We start from the raw sequence: 24,358 nt of genomic DNA, 5'->3' as shown, positions 1-24,358 counted from the left end.
TTTGGGAGAGCAGCACGAGATGGGAATGTTTGGACAGCCTCAATTCCTGTGGCTTTTCCACCGTTTCCTGGAATGGCCCAGCCAGGAACACACACCTGGGTTGTGGGAGCGATGCTCCTGGTCAATAACCAGATGTTATTGACAAAGTCAAGCTACAGAGTGGGGATTTGCGCTTCCTGGGAAGGACAGCTCTGGGACGTGGTGGGAAACGGGATGGAAAGGGGACGGAAAGGGGACGCTCTGCCCGGTTCTGTGGAGCAGGGCCACGGGGAATTCCTGCCCTGCTCCTGCCTGGCGAGACTCAGGGCACTTCGGGAATGACCGTACAGCGGTCAATACAAGAACCGGCGCCTCCTCCTCGGCCCGGCCAAACAAAAAACGCCAAAAAAAAAAAAAAAAAAAAAAAAAAAAAAAAAAAAAAAGGAAAACCACGAAATAAAACCACGAAATAAATATTTGTGGCAACGGCGCAGCGGGAAATAAAAAATAAATATTTGTGGCGGCGATGGCGCCGGCGGGCGGACAGCGCTCCGCCACTCCCCAGCTGCAGCGAGGCCCCGGCTGGGCATCCCCGCTGTCCCGAGCGGAGCCGCCCGGTTCCCCCGGGTCCCCCCGGTCCCCGCGGGCCCCAAGATGGCGGCGGGGCCGGCGGGCGCCGCCTTTGTTGCGCGCGGGGCCGGGCGGCGGCGGCGCGTGCGCGCGGCGTGAGGGGCGTGAGGCGGCTGCGGCACCGGCCCCGGCCCTGCCCGGCCCCGGCCCCCGGCACGGCCCTGCCCCGGCCCCCGGCTCGGAGCGGCGCCCGCGTGGATGGGATGGAAGCGGGACCCTCGGGAGCAGGTACCGCCGGCGGGGATGGGGAGGTCGGAGCGCTGCGCGCCGGGGAGCGCCGAGAGGGCGACGGGGGGCGAAAGGGATGAGGCCGGTGGAAAGGGGGGCGGGTGTGCGGCGGGGACCAGGGGGCCTGTACCGGGTGGGGACCGGGGCGGGGGAGCGCGGTGGAGGGGTGTGCGGAGAGGACCGCGGCGGGTGGCGATGGATGTGGCGGCGGCGCGGGATGTGCGGGGGCGATGCCGGGGATCGGAGGCTGTCGGAGGCGCGCGGGTCTGAGCAGCGGGGCTGCGGGGGGGCTGCGGGGCCGCCGGGCAGGCGCGTCCCCCGGGTGCCCCGAGAGCAGCAGCGGTGTGGGCGCTGGGGAAGGGGCGATGGAGGGACTCGCAGAAACCTTGCAGGAGGGGGCACGGGGCCGGGGTCACGTCCAGCCGCAGGTCCCCACAGCGCGGAGCGAGCCGTGCTCAAGGGGCCTGTTGTGCACAAAGCAGCAGCAGCATCCCCTCAGCTTTCCAACCTTTCCCCCAGCTTCCATGCCATTCCCCCTACCTCCCACCCCCATCCATCCCCCCGGCTGCCATTGCACCCCACTCCCTGCCATTCCCCCCCTCCCCAGCTCCCATTTCATCCCCCAGCTCCCCATCCATCCCCCAGCTCCCCGTTCCCCGAGTTCAGGGAGCGGGGCGCAGGCTGCAGCTGGCGGGAGGCCGGCGACGCCGTGTGCCGTGACAGCACGAAGCGTCTCCTCTGCCCGTGCCAGGGCATGCGCGGAGCCGGGGCTGAGCATGGCCCCGCGGGGCCGAGATCAGAGCCACCCTGTACCCCCGTGTCCCCTGTCCCAACCTCCGTCCCCCGGCTGGGGACGGGAGCAGCTGGCAGTGCCCTTCGTGCCGGGCAGCTCCGCGGGGGTTTGCAGAGCTGTTCCCTAGGCCATCGCATCAGCTGCCGCTTGCTCCTGTGCCTGGCCTGAGCATCGCCAACTTGCTGCTGAGTCGCAGAAGGATTTTGGTGCCTAAAATAAGGCAGAGGGAGGGATGGGGTGATGGAGACGCGGGTCACTGCCCTGCTGAGGCACGGGGCGATGCGGATGGGGAGCTGCTGCTCTTCCGAGGGACAAGGCACGGGGATCGGCAGTCGCTGCCCTGCCACCTCTCTTGTGCTGGTGCATTTGGCACCCTCCATAACACATCAGCCTGGTGAGATTTTGACATAAATCTGCTGAGTGTTTGTAAACTTCAGTCCTTTCTTACAACATTTACTTCAAGCATGGCACAGAAATCTCCCTGTGTCTGCGTTACCTTCTGGCTGCTGGGTGCTTTGTGTTTGGGCTGATTTATGGCCTCTGGAAGCCGTGATTTGGCGGTACCACTGCAGGCTTTGCCAGTGCCTTGGGGCGATAGCAGCACTGCTGCCTCAGGGCCAGGCAGATAACGCCTCCGGGCACCCTCCTACCCCAGCCTGAAATGATGCTCTTAAGGTGCTTTAAAATAATCTCTTGTGTTGTGATAGGGATCCACTCGGTGGACAGGTTTGGGTTTCAGTCCCTGGGCCTGTGAGGGCTGCATTGGGAGTAGGGCTCTGCTGCTGCACCCTTGGGAGTTTCCCCTTCTGTCCCCAAATTTTGCTGTGGGATATCTGCTCCCACCTGGGTTCACCCCTTGGGAGGGTACTCATGAACCCCATGTTGTCAGAGCAGCTGTGAATCCTGCCCTGCTGTGGCACCCCTTTGCTTGTGCCAGACCCTGAGTATGGGCTGAGCCTTGCATGCAAGCTCTGATGATGCTGTGGCTTATCAGGGCAATAAAGCAGAAACTGGCATGTGCCTGGATGTGCCCAACATGGAGATGCTTGGAAAGGCAGCAGGAAAACCCAGGACATCTGACCCACAGGCAGCACTCGGGGAAGCACACACATACAGTCGTTTTAAAAACTAAACTTATTTTCCCACAACTTTTAGTTTATCCCTTGTGAACTTCCTAAAGGCTGTTAATCTCAACCGTTGTCTTCCTGTGCTGAACCTTGCAAAAACCCCAAAGCTGCTCCGTCTGTTGGGGCTCTTTATCTTCAGGAAACACGAAATTGCGTATGCCTTGTTCTGGGACGGGATTAGGCTGAGAAACAAAGCCAGGAGAAGCACCTTGCCTGGAGACACAGCACGGATGGTTTATCTCTAAACACTCTTTGCAGCCTCTCCCTAAACCCTGGGAAGAACAAAACAGAGACAAGTTATTAAGATGGCAGACGCGAGGAGGAAGACAAATCAGGCAGAGAAGCTGCTCCTTGGGCAGGGTGATCCGCGCAGAGCCATGGGCGGGTTCAGCCTCTGCTCCAGGAGCTGGTGGCACTGCGGGGCCGCCGTGGGACACGGACAGGAAGCAGCGTCGCTTTTGTCCTGTCCCTCCGGCACTGGGGGCCGCCTTTGTCTGCAATTCTCAGCTCTGCGCGTCCCTGGCTGCTGCCTGGGTAGTGCAGGAGCAGCAGGAGACCCTGCAGGGCTGGGCAGAGGGTCTCAGCCTTCGCCCGGCCCAGACACCATTAGCAGGGACCCCAGGGTCACTGAGCAGAGTCACCCGGAGTGCTCAGCAGGAGTGCTGGCACTTGCTGTGCCAGTGTTTCTCAAACCCATCAGAGGGATGGAAAAGAGAGCTGCTGCACAGCTGAGGCCAGCTTGGCAGAACCCTCACAGGTCAGCTCATGATTGAGCCGTGTCCACACTGCCAGCATCACCACACCGCTGGCATCACCACACCACTGGCATCACCAAGCTGCTTTCCAGAGCCAGAGCAGCTGGAGTACAGCCCCTGCGTGCAGGTGTGATGGAGTTGGCACCCCTCTGGCTGCTGTTCCTCGGGCAGCACCCGCAGCTTCACCCTCTTGCTCAGCTCATCCTGTGGGACTGCAACGTCCCATGGTGCAGGGACACCCATTCGGCCAGGCAGGCTTATAGCTTGCACTTTAGGATGTCATCTGTGATTTCCAGATGGGAAGCACAGCAGTGTCTTTTGCAATGTTTAGTGTGAGGACATGAAGAACTCAGCAGCTTTCAGATGACAGTCCTGTAGTAAAACGGTTTAGAGCCTGTTTTGGTTCATGAAGCTACCCCAGTGCAGTGCAGGGCAGGACCAGAGCTTGGGCAGCTCAGCTGTGCCCTCAGCAGCCAGGCTCTGGTGCACAGACAGGTTTAAGGCTGAGGTCTGATGGCTGCAGATGGAGCCTCTGTCCCGTGTGTGCATCACCTGCTGAAACTCAGTTTGGTGTCAAACCAAAAAGCACTCACAGCTGCGTGACCCTGGCAGTGCTGAGGTCACTCGGGAAGGAACAGGCGGCGATGTCTGGCTTGGCAGAGCTGAGATGGGGCTTTTTGAAGTCTGGGCTGTGTGGAATGGTGTTGGTCGCTGCTTAGAGCCAGTGGTTTTGAAGGTGTCGAGCCTGGAGATCGGGAATACCAATTGCTCATCCACCCCAGCAGCTGCCTTTCCCACTGGTGCTGCCCCTGCTTTGCTCCCCGACAGGGATTTCATTTCCCGGGGGAACTCTGGGTGGTTTAGGATGGAGATGTCTCAGGGTGAGGGTGGACCACGCTGCGTGTCCGGTGGCATTTGTTGTGCCGCGGCCCCGTCTGCACCTCTCTGATTCCCGGCTGTGTTTTGGCGGGTGGGTGTGCGGAGAGGGGCCGGCACGGACCCGCCGCCGCCGCCGCAATAAAACTCCCTTTTGTCTGGGCCCCGTTCCCGCGGCCCCTCGGCTGAATGCGGCGCTGGAGAGGATTTCAATGACATGGTAATTTCATGCCGTCCCACCGGCGGCTTCGCCCGGCGCAGGCAGCTGTTGGGCAGCGGGTCGTGTTCCCCAGCTGTTACAATAAATAACAGAAACAAAGCGTATTCCAGCGCTAATTACCTCAAACTTGCTCTCACTTCGGTGCCTCTGCCCTCGCCGCCGTCTCTGCCCGCGGTACCCGGTGCAAGGGCGTCGATGCTCCGCCGCCGGCGCGTCCCCAGGGCACGGCTTTGTGTGCGAAAGTCTGTGATTCCTCCCGGGCCGCGGAATTTCTAATGGCAGCGGATTTCATCCCGCTCACTGGCCGCATTGTGCTGCAGGAACAACACTCGCCCTGCAGCCCCCGGCCCCGGCGCCCGCATTTACATGACAAAGTGGGAGCCTGTGCAGCTTCGCCATGGAGAGTCGAGGTATGCAGGAGCCAACCCCCCCATGCGAGAGCCCCACTATGTGCTGGAGCCCCCCTGTTTCCATGCACTCTGGGTAGCTTTTTAACGAGGGTTCTTCTTGCTGGCTCCTTTGCTGCTGCCTGAGCCGGCTTCAGGCATGAGGTGCCTGGGAATGGCAGTCGAGATGTCTGTCTGAGATGTCCATCCGGGATTCCCTGGCAGCATCCTCTGAGCCAGGAGAAGGGTGGCTTTCATTGAGGCAAATCATAGAGGGACCCTGAATGCTCCAGGGCAGGAATGTAGCATGTGAAAGCATGAGCCAAGCCTGCATGTTCAGCAAAGGGTTTTGGGGTCTATCCCACCTGGGCTGAAGCAGCCAAGGCTGCATGAGAACCTGGCTCACATGCTGGAGGTGCTGCCTGGGCAGCTGCTTTGGCTTGTCAACATTCAGGGACTGTGTGTTGTGGTCACCAAAATAAAACTCTCTGAGTCAACCCAGGGGGTGAATTTGCCCATCCTCAGTGCTGGTCATGGTCCTTCCCTGGTCTTTGCAGAGCATCTCCTGTGCCATCAGGTGCTGTTCCCTGTGGCTACTGTGCCCATTTATCTTACCCTGCATTTGTGTTATCTTCTGAGCCAACTTTTGTGTTGCTGGAGGCTGGCTCCTTCCTTCAGCTATGATTCATGAGCCTAATTGCGGGGTGTTATGTTCATGAAGCATCTGGGGATCCTCTGGCAAAAGGGTTTGCATGGATAAGCCTTAGTTTTGGAGTGACCAAAGCAGTGCCAAGTGTGGGATTGCTGTGGGGTGAATTGGTCGCACCTCTGCAACTCCTGCCAGCCCCAAACTGGCTTCAGCTCTTCTTGGGCACCCAAGTGCCACTGAGCAGCTGTCAAACTGCGGCTACTACCCTGTGTTCCCTGCATCTGTGGGGTTACCACGGGCACATGGAGTTGCATGTGGTCCTGCTCACACACAGCTGCCAGGATTGTCTGGGTAGTGAGATGATCCAGAGGAGGAGAAACTGTGGGTGCTGGCCTTGATGTGGCTGCAGGAAAGGCAGCAGAGAGCTACTATCCCCTGACAGATCTTGCAGATGGGCGGTATGGTTCCTCACTCAAATTCAGGGACTGGGAGGCTCCAGCAGCACTGGCAAATACCTCTTTGCTTGTGAGCCATGATTTAAAAATGCATTAGCTCGCAGCCAGGGAGCTGGCCACTGCCAAGAAATGTTAATCATGTGGAGACATGACTTACACGGGGAGCAGCTCATCTGAAAATCAGTTCCTTCAAACGAGCTTCTTCCGAAGTGAAGCGCAGATGTTTTTCGGGGCGGCTGGCAGTCGCCCTGTCCTGGGGCACCTGTGAGTGCCTGCAGGGTCTGAGCCCTGCAGTGCACTCAGGGATCCCTACCTTGCTCCAAGTCCTGTGCTGCCTTGTCTGAGGAGTTGCTGAGGCCAGGTGAGGCTCTGCTTGGGGCTCCCAGCAGATTTTGGGTATTTTGAGCTCCTGTTGCAGGGCAGAAGCAGGAGCAGACGTTGGCTTTGCAGAATTAACTTCTGCAGTTCAGCCTCTGGATACTCACAAGAGTTTTCCCATCCCCTCAGTGTCCTGCAGCACTGGTGGCCTTCCACAGGCAGGAAAAGTCTTGCAAAGTTTGGGTGCAAAAGTAAAAGGCAAATTTGAAGCTTGATTTGCTGCTCTACTGTTTTTCTGCTTCTGGTATTTTTAGCCTGGAATGGAAATTTGGATTTAAAAAGAAACTGGATGGGAGAAAGGGGTGCTAAAAGCACCATGTGTTCAGGAGCTTGAATTGGAGCTGGGTTTCTGTCTGTGGGCCGACGTGGACAGTTGGCCGCGCAGATGGAGCACTCCGAATACCCCCACACTCGATCCCCGCACCGGCCCAGCTGGCTCGGACCTCACGGTGTTTGAGGAACAAATAGGACGCGCAAACTGGGAGGGGTGGAGATGGGCAAAGTGGGAATGGGGCAGGAAGGGCAGAGCTCACCTCAGAGAGCAGCGGGTGGAATAATTTCTTGGCGATATTTTCAAATACATTTGAGTCTGAGGGTGCTGTTGATTTAGAAATGCAGCTCAATCCTGTAGCCATGTGCTGGTGCCATCCTGCATCTCCTGAACTTCATAAGGGAGTCTGTGTAATGAGAATTGTAGAAAAACTGGTATTTCCCTCTTTACAGGTCCCCACACTGCTTCAAGTGGGGATATGAGATTGGTTTGGATTTGTTTTGGGGTTTTTTTTTGTGCAAAACCCAGCAGTTGAACAATTGTGTAGTGCAGATGGAATAATGCATTTCCTGTTTCTTGTGGCATCCTCCCTCCAGCAGTGAGTTGGAATTTGGTGGGGAATGGAGGGGAAACACATGTGTCTGTATGTCCCTGCTGACAGAGTATCCAGGGTATTGCATCCCCTTGGAAGGGGGCACCATGATGATGGAGCTGGTGCTGCTCTCCCGTAGCAGGTGGCAGTGCTGGAGCCTGTGCTAAGGGAGTTGGTGGGGCCCCTGGCACTGCCCTTCAGCAGCTTGGCTGGCACCAGTGCTCCCCAGATGGTGCCCAGGGAAGCTGCTTCCTGGTGTGCTGCTCTGAATTCTGCCACTGCCACCTCCTGCCAGGAGGAGGGGTAGTGGGACACCTTCCAGTTCAGGATGTGGTGATGGAGAGCACTGTGACTCTGTGAGATCTGTCTGTCTGTCTGTCTGTCTGTCTGAGTATGCGGTCCCTGGCAGCCCTCCTGACCTGTGCTCTCTTCCACAGCTGCAGGCGCATACCTGCCCCCCTTGCAGCAGGTGTTTCAAGCACCACGTCGGCCTGGGATAGGAACTGTCGGGAAGCCCATCAAGCTCCTGGCCAACTACTTTGAAGTGGACATTCCCAAGATCGATGTGTATCATTATGAAGTGGATATCAAACCCGATAAATGTCCACGCAGAGTCAACAGGTAAGGCAAGTATTAGATAGAGGTTTGGCACTTGTTCCCTGCTTCTAGTTTCCTAGTGGAGACTCTATAAGTGCCTGTCTCTGTCTTTGCAGTAGAAGCCATTAGGGTGACCATTTTGGCAGGGGTCACAACAGTGGCAGGGGTGATGGCACTGCATGATGCCCACAGGTGGCTGGACCCCCCCAGCCATGTTTGTGCAGCCAGTGCTGCTTCCTGGCCTGGGAGCGTCAGGGGTCTGGAGCCTCAGCACAGTCCCTGCTGCTCTGAAGCAGCTGTGCTATTTTGGCAACAATCCCTGATTTAAAAATAGCAAGCCCAGACCTCAGGCCATCATGTACTTTTCTTTGTTTTTCTTTTTGATGTACTCTTCCCTGCCTGTTCCCTCCTGCCCTTGCAGCCTGGGGAGCTCTGTGCCCCAAGGGCTGGCGAGCAGATGCTGCATGTGCTTTCGGCAGCAAGTCACACTGAGGCAGCTCCAGCCACTGTGTGTTCCCCTGTGCCATGTACACTCCTTCTTCCCCCCAGTGCCACGTGCACTCCTTCTGCCAAAGCCAATGTACTGAGCTGTGGGACAAGGCACGTGGCTGCTTGTCCAGGGGCTTTCCTGCCCCACAGGTCTCAGCTCTGCTCTCAGTTGCCCTAGGGAGAGAGGCTGGGGTGGACTGGACAGCTTGCAGAAGGTATCAGGCTGTAAAGAAAGTGACAAAACAAACCTCTCCCTTCTCTCCTCCTCTCCTCCTGCTCCTCTGTCTTGCCTGCGCAGGGAAGTCGTGGAGTACATGGTGCAGCACTTCAAACCACAGATCTTTGGTGACCGAAAACCAGTCTATGATGGGAAGAAGAACATCTACACTGTCACGGCCTTACCCATTGGGAACGAGAGGGTAAGAGGGGCAGCGAGCCCTATGTGGGCACTGTGACCTCCCTCCTGCCTGGGAAAGACCAGCAGAAAACGACCCCACCTCATCCCTGCAGGGATGCCATGGTGACTGTCCCTTCCCTCCTGCACCCAGGTTGACTTTGAGGTGACGATCCCGGGGGAAGGCAAGGACAGGATATTTAAAGTCTCTATCAAATGGATGGCCATCGTGAGCTGGCGCATGCTGCACGAGGCCCTGGTCAGCGGGCAGATCCCCGTCCCGCTGGAGTCCGTCCAGGCGCTGGATGTTGCCATGAGGCACCTGGCTTCCATGAGGTACCTGTGCTGAGGGACAATGGCACTGTGCCAGGGAGGGGAGGGGACTGCTGCCCTTGGCAGGCTGCTGTGGCTGAGACTGGCCTTGACAGTCATTGGAGGAGGCAGCTGTGCCAGCCGTGTCCTTGGGTGCTCCTGCAAAAGAAATAGAGGGGGTGATGCAGCTGGCTGGGCGAGTGCCAGCTCGGGGGTCTGGGGGTGCTGCCGTGGGCCCAGTGTGTGCCACTGACATGGTGTTCCCTGGTTCACAGGTACACTCCTGTCGGCCGCTCCTTCTTCTCCCCCCCTGAAGGCTACTACCACCCTCTGGGAGGGGGCAGGGAGGTCTGGTTCGGCTTCCACCAGTCAGTCCGGCCTGCCATGTGGAAGATGATGCTCAACATCGATGGTGACGTTATTTCTCCTGCTGGGGAGGGCTGGGTGTATTTGGGAAGGCTGGTTGAGAGCAGAGGCACATTGTGATATCTGTCCCACAGTGTCGGCCACTGCCTTCTACAAAGCCCAGCCTGTCATTGAGTTCATGTGTGAGGTGCTGGACATCCGGAACATCGACGAGCAGCCCAAGCCCCTGACAGACTCACAGAGAGTGCGTTTCACCAAGGAGATCAAAGGTAAAGCCCCCAGGGAGCTCTGGAACCTGTCCCCTTACACGGGCTGTGGCTTGTGTCCCACCCAGCCCCTTCAGCGAGGTGGGGCTACAGGGGTTGCACATTTAAATGTCTTCTGGGGCACCATTGCCTCCCTCATGCTATTGTTGGCATATCTGCAAGCAGGAAATTAGTTAAGGAAGCTGTTGGCAGTGTCCTGGAGAAGTTGGGCAAAGGGAAATTGCTCCCATCTTCACCCTGACTGTGCTGTGTCTCCCTTTCTCACATCAGGTCTGAAGGTGGAGGTGACCCACTGTGGGCAGATGAAGAGGAAATACCGTGTGTGTAATGTTACCCGACGGCCAGCCAGCCACCAGACGTAAGGCGGGTGGGCAGATGCCCTTGGAAAAATCCACACTGTTCTCCTTGTTAGCAGCTGCTGGTGTCATTAGGGAGAGCTGAACAGGAAGCTTCAGTCTTTGATGGCAAAAGGAGAGGTGTCTGGGGCTCTGCAGCCCTGTGCCATGTGTGGAGTGGGATGCAGGGAGATGGGAGCTCAGAGGATGCTGTGTCTGGCAGGCGGAGTGCGGTGGCGGGCGGGAGCTGACATGCCAGGAATTGTCCTACTTTTTACCTCCGGGTTTGGTTTGCTTCATTCTTAAAATACTCACTGCCAGAGCAGAGACTTTGTCAGGGGCTGACACGAGTGTCTGCCTTGGAATTTTTGTGTGTGCCTGGGAGCAGGCACACACAGTGTCTCCTGCGCACCTGCATCCATGGGGCTCAGCCTTGGGGCTTGCCAAGTGCAGGAGGAATGGGGCACCTCACTGATGTAGTCAGCCTGGCTCCTGCAGTTTTGGTTCTCTACAGAATATCAGGTCAAGTCTGCATTTTCATGGAGCTTTTTATGGGGCTGGTGCTGGCTGAGGATGGGTATTGCACTCCAGCTGTGTCAAGGCACCTCTCAGCCCTGCAGCCAGGAAGTTTGATTTTTTTCCCCCCCTGTTTCTGAAAGGAAATGTTCCCCTCCTGTCTCCCTCTGCCCACCCTGCAACTGCTGTCCAGTACCTGGAGAGGCCAGTTAGCCTTTCCCTGCAGTTCAGTTCAGCTCCCAGAGAGGACACCAGGCACAGAAGCCCTCCTCAGTGCCACTGTTGTAGTTTTGCGCCCAGCCATGGCACATGTGGCAGGTCCTGCAATAAACATCTGCCCTGATGTTTTATTTTGTTGTATGGCAGCTCCCTTTGCCCAGCCACAGTACATAGTGCCTGAGGTCTGGAAGTGTCTGTTCTGAGTAGGTGCATCCCTTGTGTCCTGCCTCTGCCAGGTTCCCGCTGCAGCTGGAGAGTGGTCAAACAGTGGAGTGCACAGTGGCTCAGTACTTCAAGCAGAAATACAACCTGCAGCTGAAATACCCTCACCTGCCCTGTCTCCAGGTTGGCCAGGAACAAAAACACACGTACCTTCCCTTGGAGGTGAGTGTTGGCACCTGTGGTTTGGGGCTGTGCTCAGCTGTGGTCCCCTTTTGTCTTGCCTGTCCCCAACACATGGCTGCTATCTGTTCCCTCCCTGTGCAGGTGTGTAACATTGTGGCAGGCCAGCGGTGTATCAAGAAGCTCACAGACAATCAAACCTCAACCATGATAAAAGCAACAGCCAGGTCTGCCCCAGACAGGCAGGAGGAGATCAGTCGCCTGGTATGTGACACAAGTCCCTGGGGGGGCAGGGTTGGGGCTTGGCACCAATGGCAGGTTATGGCATCGTGTCCATGGTGGACTTTGCCATGGTCCTGCTCCTCAGCTGTTCTGTGGTGGAGAGCTGTGACCTGCTGAGAAGGTGTTGGTGAGGTTATGATGGGGTTTTATCCCCCTCTTCCTAGTGAATCCCTGTGCAGTGGTGCCTGTGTGTATGTAAATGGACAGTGGCACAGGTGAGCCCGGCTCAAAGAGACCACACAAATGGTTAGGGACATTTGGTATTCCTTCTGGGACTCTTGATAAGTTTCTTGCCAGCCTGAACCATCCTGTTGAAGTCTTAAATCTCAGGAGCAGGCTGTGCTGTTAGTTGTATTGGTTAGTGTGTTTCAAAACCAGGTCTCTGTGGGTCAGTTTGCAGGAGAGGGTTTGGGCCTCAGTGTTGATTTGCTTGATCTCCCCTGTCAGAGGTGCTGCACGTGCAGCTCTGTGGAGAACAGGGCTTCAGGTGTCCATATTTCCTGGCCAGCTGCAGATGCCTGGGATGCAGCAGTTGGTCTTACTCTCTCCCATGGCCCTTCCTTCCCTCTGCAGATGAAGAATGCCAGCTACAACCTGGACCCATACATTCAGGAGTTTGGGATCAAGGTGAAGGATGATATGACAGAGGTGACAGGGCGGGTCCTGCCAGCTCCCATCCTGCAGTATGGAGGCCGGGTAAGTGGGGCTGCCTGGGATGGGCTGTACTGTGCAGGGAGATGCTGTCAACACCTGGAAACACTGCTTCTGAGCAAAAGTTGTTAGAGCTGGAATGTTTTATCAAAGTGCCTTGGCTTTGAGTTTTTTGCAATATAACTGGTTCTGAAAGTTGTAGCCAAGAGTCAGTGGTGATGAGATGAAGAGGAGAGGGGTGCTCAGCATAGGGCAGCTCAGGTGAATTTTCTGTCACTGCTGAGGAGCTGAGGCTGTGGATTGCCCATTGGCAGGGAGTCAGTTCCAGCTCCAGCACTGGGACAGGGAGCACAGCCCCAGGCCATGCAGGGGCTCTGGGGCTGCGGGGCCGGGCAGGCTGTGGCTGTGCTCTGACCCTCTGTTTGCCTTGCAGAACCGGGCCATTGCAACTCCCAACCAGGGCGTGTGGGACATGCGAGGGAAGCAGTTCTACAACGGCATTGAGATCAAAGTCTGGGCCATTGCCTGCTTTGCCCCGCAGAAGCAGTGTCGAGAGGAGGTGCTGAAGTAAGGAAAGGGGCAGCCCATGTGGGTGGGGGAAGCCAGAGGGACAGCGGCTCCAGAGCCACACTGCTGCTCGCAGCTGGGGACTGAGGGTCTGGCATCACCACTGCTGGAGCTGCAGGGAGCTCCACTGCTTGTGGTACCAATCTGACGTGGGGTGTCCAGTTCCTGTTGCTTTTGGTTTACCCAGAGAGACTGTTTGTCCCAGCTGCAAATGGTCCCTAAGCCATCACAAAGCTGCCAGGTTGGAGTGAGTACTTGTGAGTTGAGCCTGTGAAGTCAGGCTCTCCTCTATCTACTCTTTGCATCAGGGAGCTGCAGTACTGGGAGATGAAACTGCCAGCTTTAAAGCTGTATTGAACTCTTCTAGTCTGAATCTCTGCAGAGAAAAGGGGTTCTGAGGGTTAAAAGTTTCCCCAATAATCTGACATCATGTAATTCATGTGGGAAGCATCCTAACTTCCCATGAGTTATTACAGAGAAGTTTTGGGCTTTCTGAAAAGCTTTGGTAGTTTAGAGAATATGTTTCTCTAGCAAAGTGACACAGAGCAGGAACAGTTTATTTGATTTAGGGAAATGGTCACTTTGTTTTTGGATTCTTCTGGGGCCTTAGCTTTCTCCTGACTGAGAGTGGATGCATCGAAGTGAGTGCTTTGTCTCTTTTGCGTGTTCGGCATGGTCAGTGTTTGGGGTTTGGAAGAGCTCGGAGTGTCCAAGTCTGTAGTACCTGGGTGCAGGTGGGAGTGATACTGCACTCCTCCTGTGATCCCTTTGCAGCAGAGCTGTGAGCCCTGTATTCCCTCTGGCTCTCACCACATCAGATCAATCCTTGGCATTCCAAAAATCCTGAGTGTGGCTGAGCTGTGGTAAGTTCAGGCTGGCATCAGCTTTGCAGTCGCCTGGAAATCAGCTGTTGCAGGCAGCAAGTTTGTTCCCCACTGCTCCAGCTTCCTAAGGGAGAAGGGCTCAGCTCCATTGCATTAGCAAGAGTCAGTACGTGGGTAAGAGGGCACTGAGAGGGGACAGTGTGCTGGTCTTGTGTTTCCTGTGCCATGTATGTGCTGGGTGCCCTAGAGCCACCAATAGGTGATGTGATGGTCCTGTCTCTGTGCTGTGCTGCAGCACTCGGCCGTGGGGCTCAGTGGCACAGCTGGCGTGCGGGAGGGCTCAGGGCTCACAGCTTCCTCTCCCGGCGCAGGAACTTCACAGACCAGCTGCGCAAGATCTCCAAGGACGCCGGGATGCCGATCCAGGGCCAGCCCTGCTTCTGCAAGTACGCCCAGGGTGCAGACAGCGTGGAGCCCATGTTCCGACACCTCAAGAACACCTATTCAGGGCTTCAGCTCATCATTGTCATCCTGCCAGGGAAGACGCCGGTGTACGGTGCGTCTGGGGCGAGCACACAGAGAAGGGTTTTGGGCAGGCTCAGCAGGGCTGGCTCCTGCAGGGCTGTCTCTCCCCTTTCCCGAGGTGCTGCTGGAAGTGGTGCAGGACTGATTGCCTTGTGCTCTCCTGCTTCCTCTGCCCACAGCCGAAGTGAAGCGTGTTGGGGACACTCTCCTGGGAATGGCAACACAGTGCGTCCAGGTCAAGAATGTGGTGAAAACCTCCCCACAGACCCTTTCCAACCTCTGCCTCAAGATCAACGTCAAGCTTGGCGGGATCAACAACATCCTTGTGCCTCACCAGCGGTTTGTATGGCCACTGCCTCTCATAGTTTTTGGGGTGGTACCCCAAGTCCCTTGTGGTGTTGCCTGCCTGGTTTACATGGTGAAGAAGGGACCTTCATAAAGCAGCTCTTTGAAATGGGGGTTTGTAACTTGTTTCACCTTGTTGATAATGAGGTGTTGATGTGTCCAGGCCAGAGTTGGAGGTCAGGAGATATCCTTGATATCATCTGCTCATCTCCATTCGGTTGTACATCACCCAGAGATGGCCCCAAAAACTGACTACTTGTGGTCTCTCCTCTCCCACCAGCTCTGCCGTCTTTCAGCAGCCAGTGATCTTCCTTGGAGCTGATGTCACTCACCCGCCAGCAGGAGATGGGAAGAAACCTTCCATAACGGCTGTAAGTTCACAGCTTGGTGCCCAAAACCGCTGCAGGATGTAGCTAGAATGGGATTCACATGTCCATGTGTTATTGCTGTCCCCATGATGACACTTCTTAGGGTGGGCTCATACCCTGTCAGGTGATTTTATCCGAGTCCTGGGAAGTTTCCTCCCAGTCCCTTCCTTCCACTCAGTGCAGAGAAGCTGCAGTTTCTGGGAGCTGCAGAGAGACTGGCAGCTGCCAGCAGATGGGGCTCGTGGTGTGCTGGGCCCGAGCGTGGCCCTGAGAGTTTCGGGTGCTTGGTCCTGCATGGAGTCATTCTGGGGCATCCCTGACCAGCTGCAGCCCTGCAGGGACCTTCCCCCTGCTGGAGAGCTGCGGTTTGGGACATGGAAGAAACTGGGGTGACTGGGCTTCTGAGCCCTTTGTGTGGGAGGATTTGCCTTGTTCTCAAAGGAAAAATGAGCATCCATGGAGGGAAGTGCTGCTTGGTGCCAGCAGGGCCAGGGACAGTTTGTGCCCTCCCTTGGGCTGGGAGACACTGCCCTGTGCTCGTTGCCATGCAGGATAAGCACGTCAGCATTTTCCTATTAAGTTCTTAGCTTTCCAGGACTCAGAGCTCAGGTTTTCCTTGGCATGCAAATGCATCTTTGGAGGAGTGTTTTTTTCTTAATTAGAAGGGGTTGGGAAAGGCTTTGGGCTGTTAGCTGTAGGTGTGGGTGGGACAGAACAGTCTGTTTCCTGGCGGCAGAGCTTCCCCTCTGAAAATATCTTTTGTGGTTTGTGCAGGACCATTGGGGTTTTTTTCTTAATTTTTGTGAAAGCTTTTTTGAAGCTGCAGGGGAGAAGAAGGGTAGAGCCTTTGAAGTAACTTAACCATGTCCTTGGTATGTTGCTGGTTGGACAATAGCAGTGGGTCTGTGGCTGAAACTAAAGAAACAGTTTCTGTTGTACACATTGGTTCTAGTGGGGGAGCCCCAAGCCCAGAGCTCTGTTTGCAAAGTGAAAGTGAAAGTGTTGGGGAGGGCAGGGGCAGCAGATTCACACTGCTCAGGATGGAGTCTGTGGTGCTTCCACTCTGCTCAGGGAACGTGGGGCACTCGGCGCAGTCACTGCTTAGTGTGGGGAGTGAGGCAGCTGGGTGTTTGTTCCCCAACATGGGCCAGCACTTGATTCACACTGTGCCCCCAGCTCTGTGTCACAGCCAAGCCCAGCTGTCCCTGAGCTGTTGCTCTGACGTGTCTGAGGTCTGCCTGCACTGCAGTGGGAACTCCCTGCTCAATGGCTGCCATACAGTGACTCGACCTACCACATCCTTGGGCAGCCCATGGCTGTCTGGGGGAGCCCTTGGTTGTCTTGGGCAGCCCCACTCCCTCTCACTGCCAGGCAGGGAGAAGTGAAGCAAGGGCAGAGCGGCAGCAGTCCCCCACAGCCACTGCATTCAGTGGCACCCACCAAAGTTGTCTCACTGGAAATTCCCACAAATGTTTAAAAGGGCATGGCAGAGTGTGACATCAGGAGGTGGCCATGACCAGGGATCTCCCTTTTGGGCACTGATGGCCTGTACAGTATTTGCTGTCCCATCTGATCTGTGAGTTCAGGTGCTCTCTCCATGGCCAGCTGTTCGTGTGGGAAGCAGGTGGCAGCTGGGAATGTCCCACATCCCCTCTGTCCTTCCTCGTGTAAGACATGGCCTGGCCTGTCTGTCGCCGCAGGTTGTGGGCAGCATGGACGCCCACCCGAGCCGGTACTGTGCCACGGTGCGTGTGCAGCGTCCTCGCCAAGAGATCATCGAGGACTTATCCTACATGGTGAGGGAGCTCCTCATCCAGTTCTACAAATCCACACGCTTCAAACCCACCAGGATCATCTTCTACCGCGATGGTGTTCCTGAGGGGCAGCTCCCACAGGTGAGGACCCCCAGATCCCCACTGGCCAGTGGGACTGCACCAGCTCCCATGAGGTTCCTTAGGGTGCTCAGGGACAGCTGGGTGCTGGTGTGTCCCCTCATTCTGTGTGCCCTCATCTCTCCAGATCCTTCACTATGAGCTCCTGGCAATCCGAGATGCCTGCATCAAACTGGAAAAGGATTACCAGCCTGGCATCACCTACATCGTTGTCCAGAAGAGGCATCACACCCGTCTCTTCTGTGCAGACAAGAACGAGAGGGTGAGTGCTGCAGGGTGCCAGGGCTGGAGGCGGCTGATTCATCCCTGTCTGATGGAAGAGCCAGCCCTGGCTTTCCGAGGGGAAATCTCACCACTGGCAGGGAGAGCTTGTTCTGAATGAAACGTGCTGCTCAGTGGACTCCTACAGCCACATGGATTAGTCTGCTTCTAGAAGCTCAGCCAGCTGTTTGCTGTTATTATGAGTTACTGGGTGCTGATGATCCTGGTGACTCTTGAAATAGCCTCTGTCAGCTTGAAAACATCTGTTGTTTTGGTGATAGCTGGAGTTGCTGACGTGACAGTCTAAATAACCCCTTGCTTGCTCACAGCTTGTTCATGTGTGCTGTGTAGTAACATTGATTGCTGTCACTGTTCCTAGATTTCATCTGAATTTAATGGTCACATTGACTCTAACCAGACTGCTACACACGAGCAGGAAGATTTAATCTTGGGAACTAAGAACAGTTTTTGATCGGGATATAAAAACCCCAGTATCTTGTGGCATACTCCAGCACATGCTCTACAGAGATCCCTGGCGTTTTCCTCATCTCTGTAGCAGGATGGGCCCAGCCCTTACTCTGCTGCTCTCTTTCCCATGCTGTTGGCAGTGTCATGCCTGGTGTTGATGCCTGCAAAAAATGCCAGCAGGCCTATTTGGGCAGGGAGCAGAGTAGGATGAGCTGCTTCTGTCCCCCCTGAATGGGCACTTGGAGGCCATCTCTACATCTCAAAGGGAGATGGGGACCCTCTACCATGGTCCTGGAGCAGGGCAGCTGTGTTAAAGACAGTGCTCTTGGCAACTGGAAATAACCAAACTCTGCAGTCCTTGGATCTCTTTCTATTCCCTGCAGATTGGAAAGAGTGGGAACATCCCAGCAGGAACAACAGTGGATACCAACATCACCCACCCCTTTGAGTTTGACTTCTACCTGTGCAGTCATGCAGGCATTCAGGTACCATGCTCCAGTGCTGGCTTTTGGGATGCTGCTGGGTTTTTAGCTGCTGTTGCAGATTGTCCTCATGCATTTGTCCTGGCCCTGTCAACAGCCAGGATTTGAGGATAGTTGGATCTGAGCTGCCACTGCGGTGGTTTGGCAAGCAGGTGCAGGGTCTGTGCTGCTACTGCATTGTGTGGCACGTACTCGGTTTCTCTCCTGGAGCCAAGGGTCTGTCCTAAGAGATTTTCCTCCTTCAGAGCAGCCAATTCAGCAGCTTGTCAGCTGGTGTCTGAGCGTGCTGGGCTCGCTGGGGCGCCCGCTCATCAGCAGGGACCTGCTGTCTGGCCGTGGGTGGGAGAGCCAGGCCAGCCGTCCCTGCCTGCTCTGCAGCTGCCTGGCTGCAGGCAGCCAAGATGAGTCAGAAACCGGACTGGAAAAACTGCACTCGTGTAATCTGCAACTGCTTCCAGAAGGGAGGCTGCTCGGCTTCCCCTCCCCTGTGCAAACAGCAGGAGCTGGCCTGGGTCCATGGGGATGCAGTGGGGGATGCAGTGGGCTGTGTGGCACAGAGGGAACAGGCACCAGGCAGCAGCATTAGTACTGCTTTGCACCTCGGTGCTGAAGGCTTTCCTGCCTCCCTGCCATGTAGGGTTCTCAGAGCAGGGAAGCACAGGCATCCCTCCTGCCTAGGCTGGCTGAACAATCATTTAGCTCAGGGAGGCGCTGATGGGGATGCGAGGCAGCTGCATCCGGGTGCAAGCAGCATCTCTCACACCAGCCCCCTCCTTCCCAGGGCACCAGCCGGCCATCCCACTACTATGTGCTCTGGGATGACAACCGGTTCACGGCGGACGAGCTGCAGATCCTCACGTACCAGCTGTGCCACACCTATGTGCGCTGCACCCGCTCCGTCTCCATCCCTGCCCCAGCCTATTACGCCCGGCTGGTGGCGTTCCGGGCACGCTACCACCTCGTGGACAAGGAGCACGACAGGTGAGGGGCACAGCCCGGGACCCTGGGAGGGCAGAGCCAGGCATGGCAGGGGACCTTGATGTTTGGAAGTGCCTGTGTCTGAGAGTGCTCAGCAGAGCCTGTCTAGGGAAAGACCTGCATGTAGCTGCATCCTCTTAAGGCTCAGCACAGGGGGAATAGGGATAAAGGAGAGTTAAATCCTACCCTGAGCTCATGCCAGGCTTGTGGGAGCATTCCTGGGGTGTCTGAGCATTTCCAGCTGCCTCAAGGTGCTGGACTCTGCAGTACAGGCACGGTCACCGGCATGCACAGCATCCCTGTGCACTGCAGTGAGGTGCCTTCCTGTGCTGCCTGCACTCAGCTGATCCCCATCTCCAGGAGAGTTTCTCAGTGTTCCTGGGGGAAAAGTATGAAATAATTACGCAGTGATTTCCTTGATTTTCAGTGGCGAGGGCAGCCATATATCTGGACAGAGCAACGGCAGAGACCCCCAGGCCTTGGCGAAGGCTGTGCAGGTTCATCAGGACACTTTACGTACCATGTACTTTGCTTGAAAGCCTAACTTTTGTTACCTCACTCAAGAAAGCTTTCAGATTTGTAGGAGCCATACAAAAAAGGAAGCATTGGGACACCTTGTTTTTTTTTCCAATGAGAAATCACTGCAGGGCAGGCAGTGTCGACTTGAGGCAGGAGACCAGCACCATGGGACAGAACGATCCAACACCTTTGTAGGATTGGAAGAGACTGATGACGATGATGATTATTTTTTTAATTTTTTCTGGCTTTGCAAAATTTTGACCTGACCAAACACATGAAGGCATTCAAGGGAAGGGATAAAACTCCCGGGAGGCGGAAGCAGGTTTTCATTTTTAAGATGCAATACTAGAGACTCCTGACTGTGAACTGGCGGCTTTGGTCCTCCGTTGCCCACCAGGCGCTGGTAGGTATTTTTTGTGGGGGTTGGGGGAGGGGATTTTTAGAGCCTTAAAACAGAAGACTAGATTTATAAAACTAATATTTTAGATTATGAGATGCTTTAATGGGTTGAGGGAAAAAAAAAACAAAACAAAACAACTAGTTTATAGGAGAATTGTAACACTAACAGTTCCCCGCCCCCGAGTAATTCCCCCCAGATAATGTAAGGCACCCTAGCACTTAGCTCAGAACTGAAAACTGTCTTCCTCGTGTTACAAGCTAGTCAGCTGCTGCCGCTCAAAGCAACAGTCACAGACTTTTCCATGGGTGAGTGCCTTACTATGATGCTGCAAAATTTCAATGTTTTTAATCTTGTAAGGAAACTAGTAATCTTGTCTTGATGGTGGTCCATATTTCCATCGGAAGGAGTTAATTTCTATGGTCCTCAGTTGCAGTTTGTGTCAGATCACGACCTCACGGTGGTTAAACCCCATTGAAAGATGTGCACTTTCATACAGGACACGTTTAATGGCTGCTGACCCATTTTTTGTTTCCAATGTACTACTTGTTATTTAAAACTGTTTCTGACAAATGGGGGCATCTCCATCCCATTAGGACAGAAAGCGCTATCCATGTTTTTCTTTCTTTTATTTCCCCCCCCCCAATTTTTATGATGGACACCGGGATTTTTTTACTAAACATTATTTTTATACGATATTGAGTCTGTTGCCAAAATCCACAAGTCATTAACATTCTCAGAGTTTACATCCCCACACTTCCTGAGGCTGTGTACTCACACCACAGCTCTCCAACGTTTCTGTCCAATGAGTGCTGCAGCCTGTGCTGTGCCGGGTGCTCCACAGTGCCCACTGCCTGTGTGCATTTGGCACGTGCCTGCCCGGGCCAGCTGCTTTCCCACCTACCACATCCCCACCTCCAGCACCTCCAGGCTCTCACCCTCTCTGCTGCTAGGTTTTGCTGCTCTTTGTGTCATGGTATCACTGCTCTCATGCCCAGGGTTTTTATTCTGAAAGCACACCAGATTGTTCCTTAGAATGATGAAATCCCTGTTGTTGTCAGGGGGGAAACTCCTGATTTGTGCTTGTTCCAGGAAAACAGCCTTTTTCCCCACAGGAACCTGGTCACTGCTTTTCAGACCCGTTTTGCTGCACAGTGACCGTACGCACGGCGGCGGGGCCGTGGTGGCAGCTCAGTACCAATATCATCCGGGCACATTATCTGGGTTTTTTTCTATGAAAGTGTTCACAGCGCTTCCTTCAAGAGACAAACGAGGCGCACGCTCCTGCCACGTTCTGAGGGGAAGAGCTCTGGTATCATTTTCCTGCCGAACGCGTTTCCCAGGCGGCCCCACACGAGCGCTGCCCCTGGCCCGCGCGCGGACAGAAGCACATCTACACCTCTTTGGTTTGTACTTTCTGACGTTGAAACTTGCCTTGCCTTCATGAAAATCACACCGGTCATGTTGGCCCATTGAGCTGTCCTAACCCCGGGAATTCACTCTTCCCGTTTTCTTTTGGGGCAACGTGTTTGTGAACAGTGACAACATCACTATGCTATGCAAACTAAGTGCTGAGCCCACTGATGTCACGTTTGGTGAAGATCCTACGTTTAGCACAGTCCTGTTTTCCTCAAGACCACGCTGTTTGGTTCATATCCTCCTTTGCACCTTGTGTCAACCTCCACTGCTGTATATCCTCAAGGTGACGGGGAGGAGACCGGGACCTCTATCCGTGGTCAGTAGGTAGGGAACTCTTAGGAAGGCTTTTAGAGCGTAGGGAACACATCAACACTAAGTGTCAACATGAGAAGCCTACATTCCTCTACACAAGTGCCTGCATAGTGACACCAATCAGCACCTCCATCTCATCCTTCGAACTCTGACTTAAGTTCATTGAAAGCAAAACAATCTCAGAGGGGCTGTTCCCGCTCACCTGGTGTTAGAAAGCTCCTCTTTAAGAATAAAATCGGGGTCAAGGTCAAGGTTCTCTCTGCAAATCAGTTTGTTCACCAGCATTACACCGGAACGCGCCTGGCTGCTGCTCTGCAGTGAGGGGCAAAGGTATTTTGGTTCCTCGTTTTAATTTTAGTGTTTTAGTTGGGTCTAGAATTCTGAAATGTCTTTTAGTAGCTGTGGCATAGCACGTGCCATTTTTAACCATTTGAAAAGAGATAGTGTGGGCATTTACAGAAACAGCTTGTTGCTCTGTAACAATTTTTTTTAACCTTGAGACTTGAAATGTAAAATGGACCTTTAAGATTTGCACTCATTTGTAAGGTGGCTGTTCATAGAAAACTATGAATGAAGACTTGCTGATGTAGCACCTACTTTTAACAGCAATTTTAACTACACAAAAGCTTCACAGCTTCTGAAACTCTCAGCTGTTGACTTGCAGATCGTGTTCTGCCCTTATTTCACCCTCTGCGTTGGGTTTTCATGGTTTTGGATAAACAAAAAAGCCAAACTCAGTAGCTGCTGTGCCCTTTAAACCCTGTTTCCACTTTGAAGAAGTTTAGAGAGGTTGGAGTGACCCGCATGTTTTCTATACCGGACTATGCACCGTACCCTCTCCGCGCTCCGGCATTGGCATTTCTCCCCCTCTCTTGTCTGAGATGCAAACGAGTAGCTGCATGTTGAGGTGCGTTTTGCTGCCTGTAGCGGATAGGTGTTACCCCAGGTACATATCAGGATCTGTAGTTAGCCACAAACCCCACATGGGCATCCCGATCAGCTCCGAGTCTCTGCCTTCTCCAGTGCGCCTGGAAGCATTGCTGAGTGCATGCAGTTCTGTGGGAAGAGGAGTAGCTTTCATTTACCTGTAGAATGCTATTGTTTCCTTTATATCTGAGCAGGATGGGGCAGGAGGGCTGCTCTGCCCTCTCCCCGCAGCTTCCAGGGCAGTCAGGGTGTTCTGGGATCGCACACGATGTCTCAAACAGCCCAAGCATCCAGCGTTGCCTCGCGGAAGGTTTTCTTCTTGGAAAATCAGTGTGAAATAAAAGAATGTGATTGTTTCAGGAAGGGAAGCCAGACAGCAGGAGAGCAATAAACAAGTGAAATTCATATCTTGCCTGAGTGATTTGCACTTCAATAGTTGTGAAAGAAAATTTCCAGGACTCCAGTGCTTTTGTGTTTGATTTCCAGCCCCTTTCGTACCTCCTTTCTATGAGCAAGTGTGGGACTGTACATAGGGTGTTTACAGGACGCTCCGTTTGGGTTGTTATTTTTCTTGTGGGTTTTTTTTTTTTTGGCTCTAGCTTGAACTCTGTATGGTCCATTTGTTAAATAGCCGTGAACACTTGATGTACAGTACTTACTAAACAAGCAGCAGCACAAAACTTATTTTATTAAGAAAATATGGCTTATATTTTAAAGGTTGAATATCAATTTTTTTTTGTATGTGTGGAATTAAGACTGGTGAAGAGTAACAAAATCCTTGGATTAGGCCAAAAGAAAATACTGTAAGATCCTAACCACCTCTTTATTAAAGAAAGCAGTATGATTAAAGAGCTCCAGAACATTGTATTTATATTGGATTTGATTTAATTGCCTTTGTGGATTTTTTTTTGCCTTGGTCCTGATTTTTGCTTGCAACTTCAACTTTGCAGTCCCAAGTGTCTGTTACCCTGTAACTGTTGGCAGAAGACCTAAATAAAAGCAATGTGAATATGTCGGGGTGACACTCCTGAGTCACATTGGTGGGGAAGGGACATGCGCATCCCAGCCATTCCCTCGGGAAAGGCTGGGGGACAAACAGGGAAACGCTGACTGGAGCTGAATTGCATCAGACACTGCAGAGGATCCAGCACCCCTCACTGTCCAGATCTCAGTTCAATGAGAGAAACACTTAAACAAATACATGCTTAAAACTTCTGTGAATACAGTACAATTCCACTTTTTTATTAAAATGTCACCTGAGAATTGGCTGATTTTGGGCTCCTGGGTTATTAGATAACAGAAATGTTCATCAAAATCTGCTCTTCCTCCAGCCTCACTGAGTGCTTCAGGGGCTCTTGGCTCTGAGGTGCTTTAAGGACAGATTTCAGACTCCTTTTGGATTGAGGTTAAACTTGATCCTCTGGGTTTCTGCACTGCCTCATCTTTTGCATTTCCCATCATGTTTTACATTTCCCAGCTTTACAAATCTTGCAAACATCCTAGTGTTCTCCACTGCCAGCAGCTTATGTTAGAGTTTTAGGGTCCAGAACTGAAGGTTGTTTGCCATCCTCTGAGTTCCTTGTTGGAGGAGTTGGTTGTTTTACCTTACAAAGATGCAGGGGCAGACCTTAAGCCAATGAATGATTTAGCACTTAAGCTGTAACTAGGTTTTTGAATAATGCCAAGGAATTTTAAGGAAGTGCTTGCTAATGGCATGCAGGCACTTGTCAGTTAATTCACCTAACTGCAGCACCAGAAAGTTCTGTCCCGAGCTAGGCACCTGTGCAGGTCCTGCACACATCCAGCTGTTTTGTGGGTTTTATCACCTATTTTAAACAATTCCTACTACATAACAGAATCTATAGCAGTTTTAAAGGGGCTTTTTCTATGTGAGGTACAACAAATCGTGCCTTCTGCAGCTGGGTCTGGAGTCCTGGAAAACAGGTCAGAAAACTGGTTTCAAGTG

At 53.9% G+C, this 24,358-nt stretch overlaps 1 protein-coding gene across 3 annotated transcripts; it reads left to right on the top strand.

The window, feature by feature from the left end:
- Nucleotides 1-288: 288 nt before the first annotated feature.
- AGO1 (argonaute RISC component 1) lies at nt 289-23,270 on the top strand. Of its 3 annotated transcripts, XM_084222870.1 has the most exons (19): nt 289-837; nt 7,777-7,960; nt 8,724-8,844; nt 8,974-9,155; nt 9,407-9,543; nt 9,632-9,766; nt 10,034-10,121; nt 11,070-11,217; nt 11,320-11,439; nt 12,031-12,153; nt 12,542-12,675; nt 13,871-14,055; nt 14,204-14,363; nt 14,650-14,740; nt 16,438-16,632; nt 16,757-16,891; nt 17,742-17,843; nt 18,622-18,821; nt 19,246-23,270. In XM_084222870.1, exons 1-19 carry the CDS (start codon nt 813-815, stop codon nt 19,352-19,354), a joined length of 2,574 nt encoding a protein of 857 aa, XP_084078996.1. In that variant the 5' UTR covers nt 289-812; the 3' UTR covers nt 19,355-23,270. The 3 variants fall into 3 exon arrangements, 1 of the variants encoding a protein (XP_084078996.1); XR_014616812.1 differs by lacking the exons at nt 289-837; nt 7,777-7,960; nt 8,724-8,844; nt 8,974-9,155 and having other exon boundaries at nt 9,411-9,543; nt 19,246-19,740; nt 20,976-23,270; XR_014616813.1 differs by lacking the exons at nt 289-837; nt 7,777-7,960; nt 8,724-8,844; nt 8,974-9,155 and having other exon boundaries at nt 9,411-9,543; nt 19,246-19,740; nt 20,850-23,270.
- Nucleotides 23,271-24,358: the final 1,088 nt, after the last annotated feature.

Source organism: Fringilla coelebs (genome assembly GCF_963513975.1).
Source record: "Fringilla coelebs genome assembly, chromosome: 28".
Lineage (NCBI taxonomy): Eukaryota > Metazoa > Chordata > Aves > Passeriformes > Fringillidae > Fringilla > Fringilla coelebs.
Note: the sequence above shows the minus strand (reverse complement) of the source record. Positions and strands in the feature narration are given on the sequence as shown.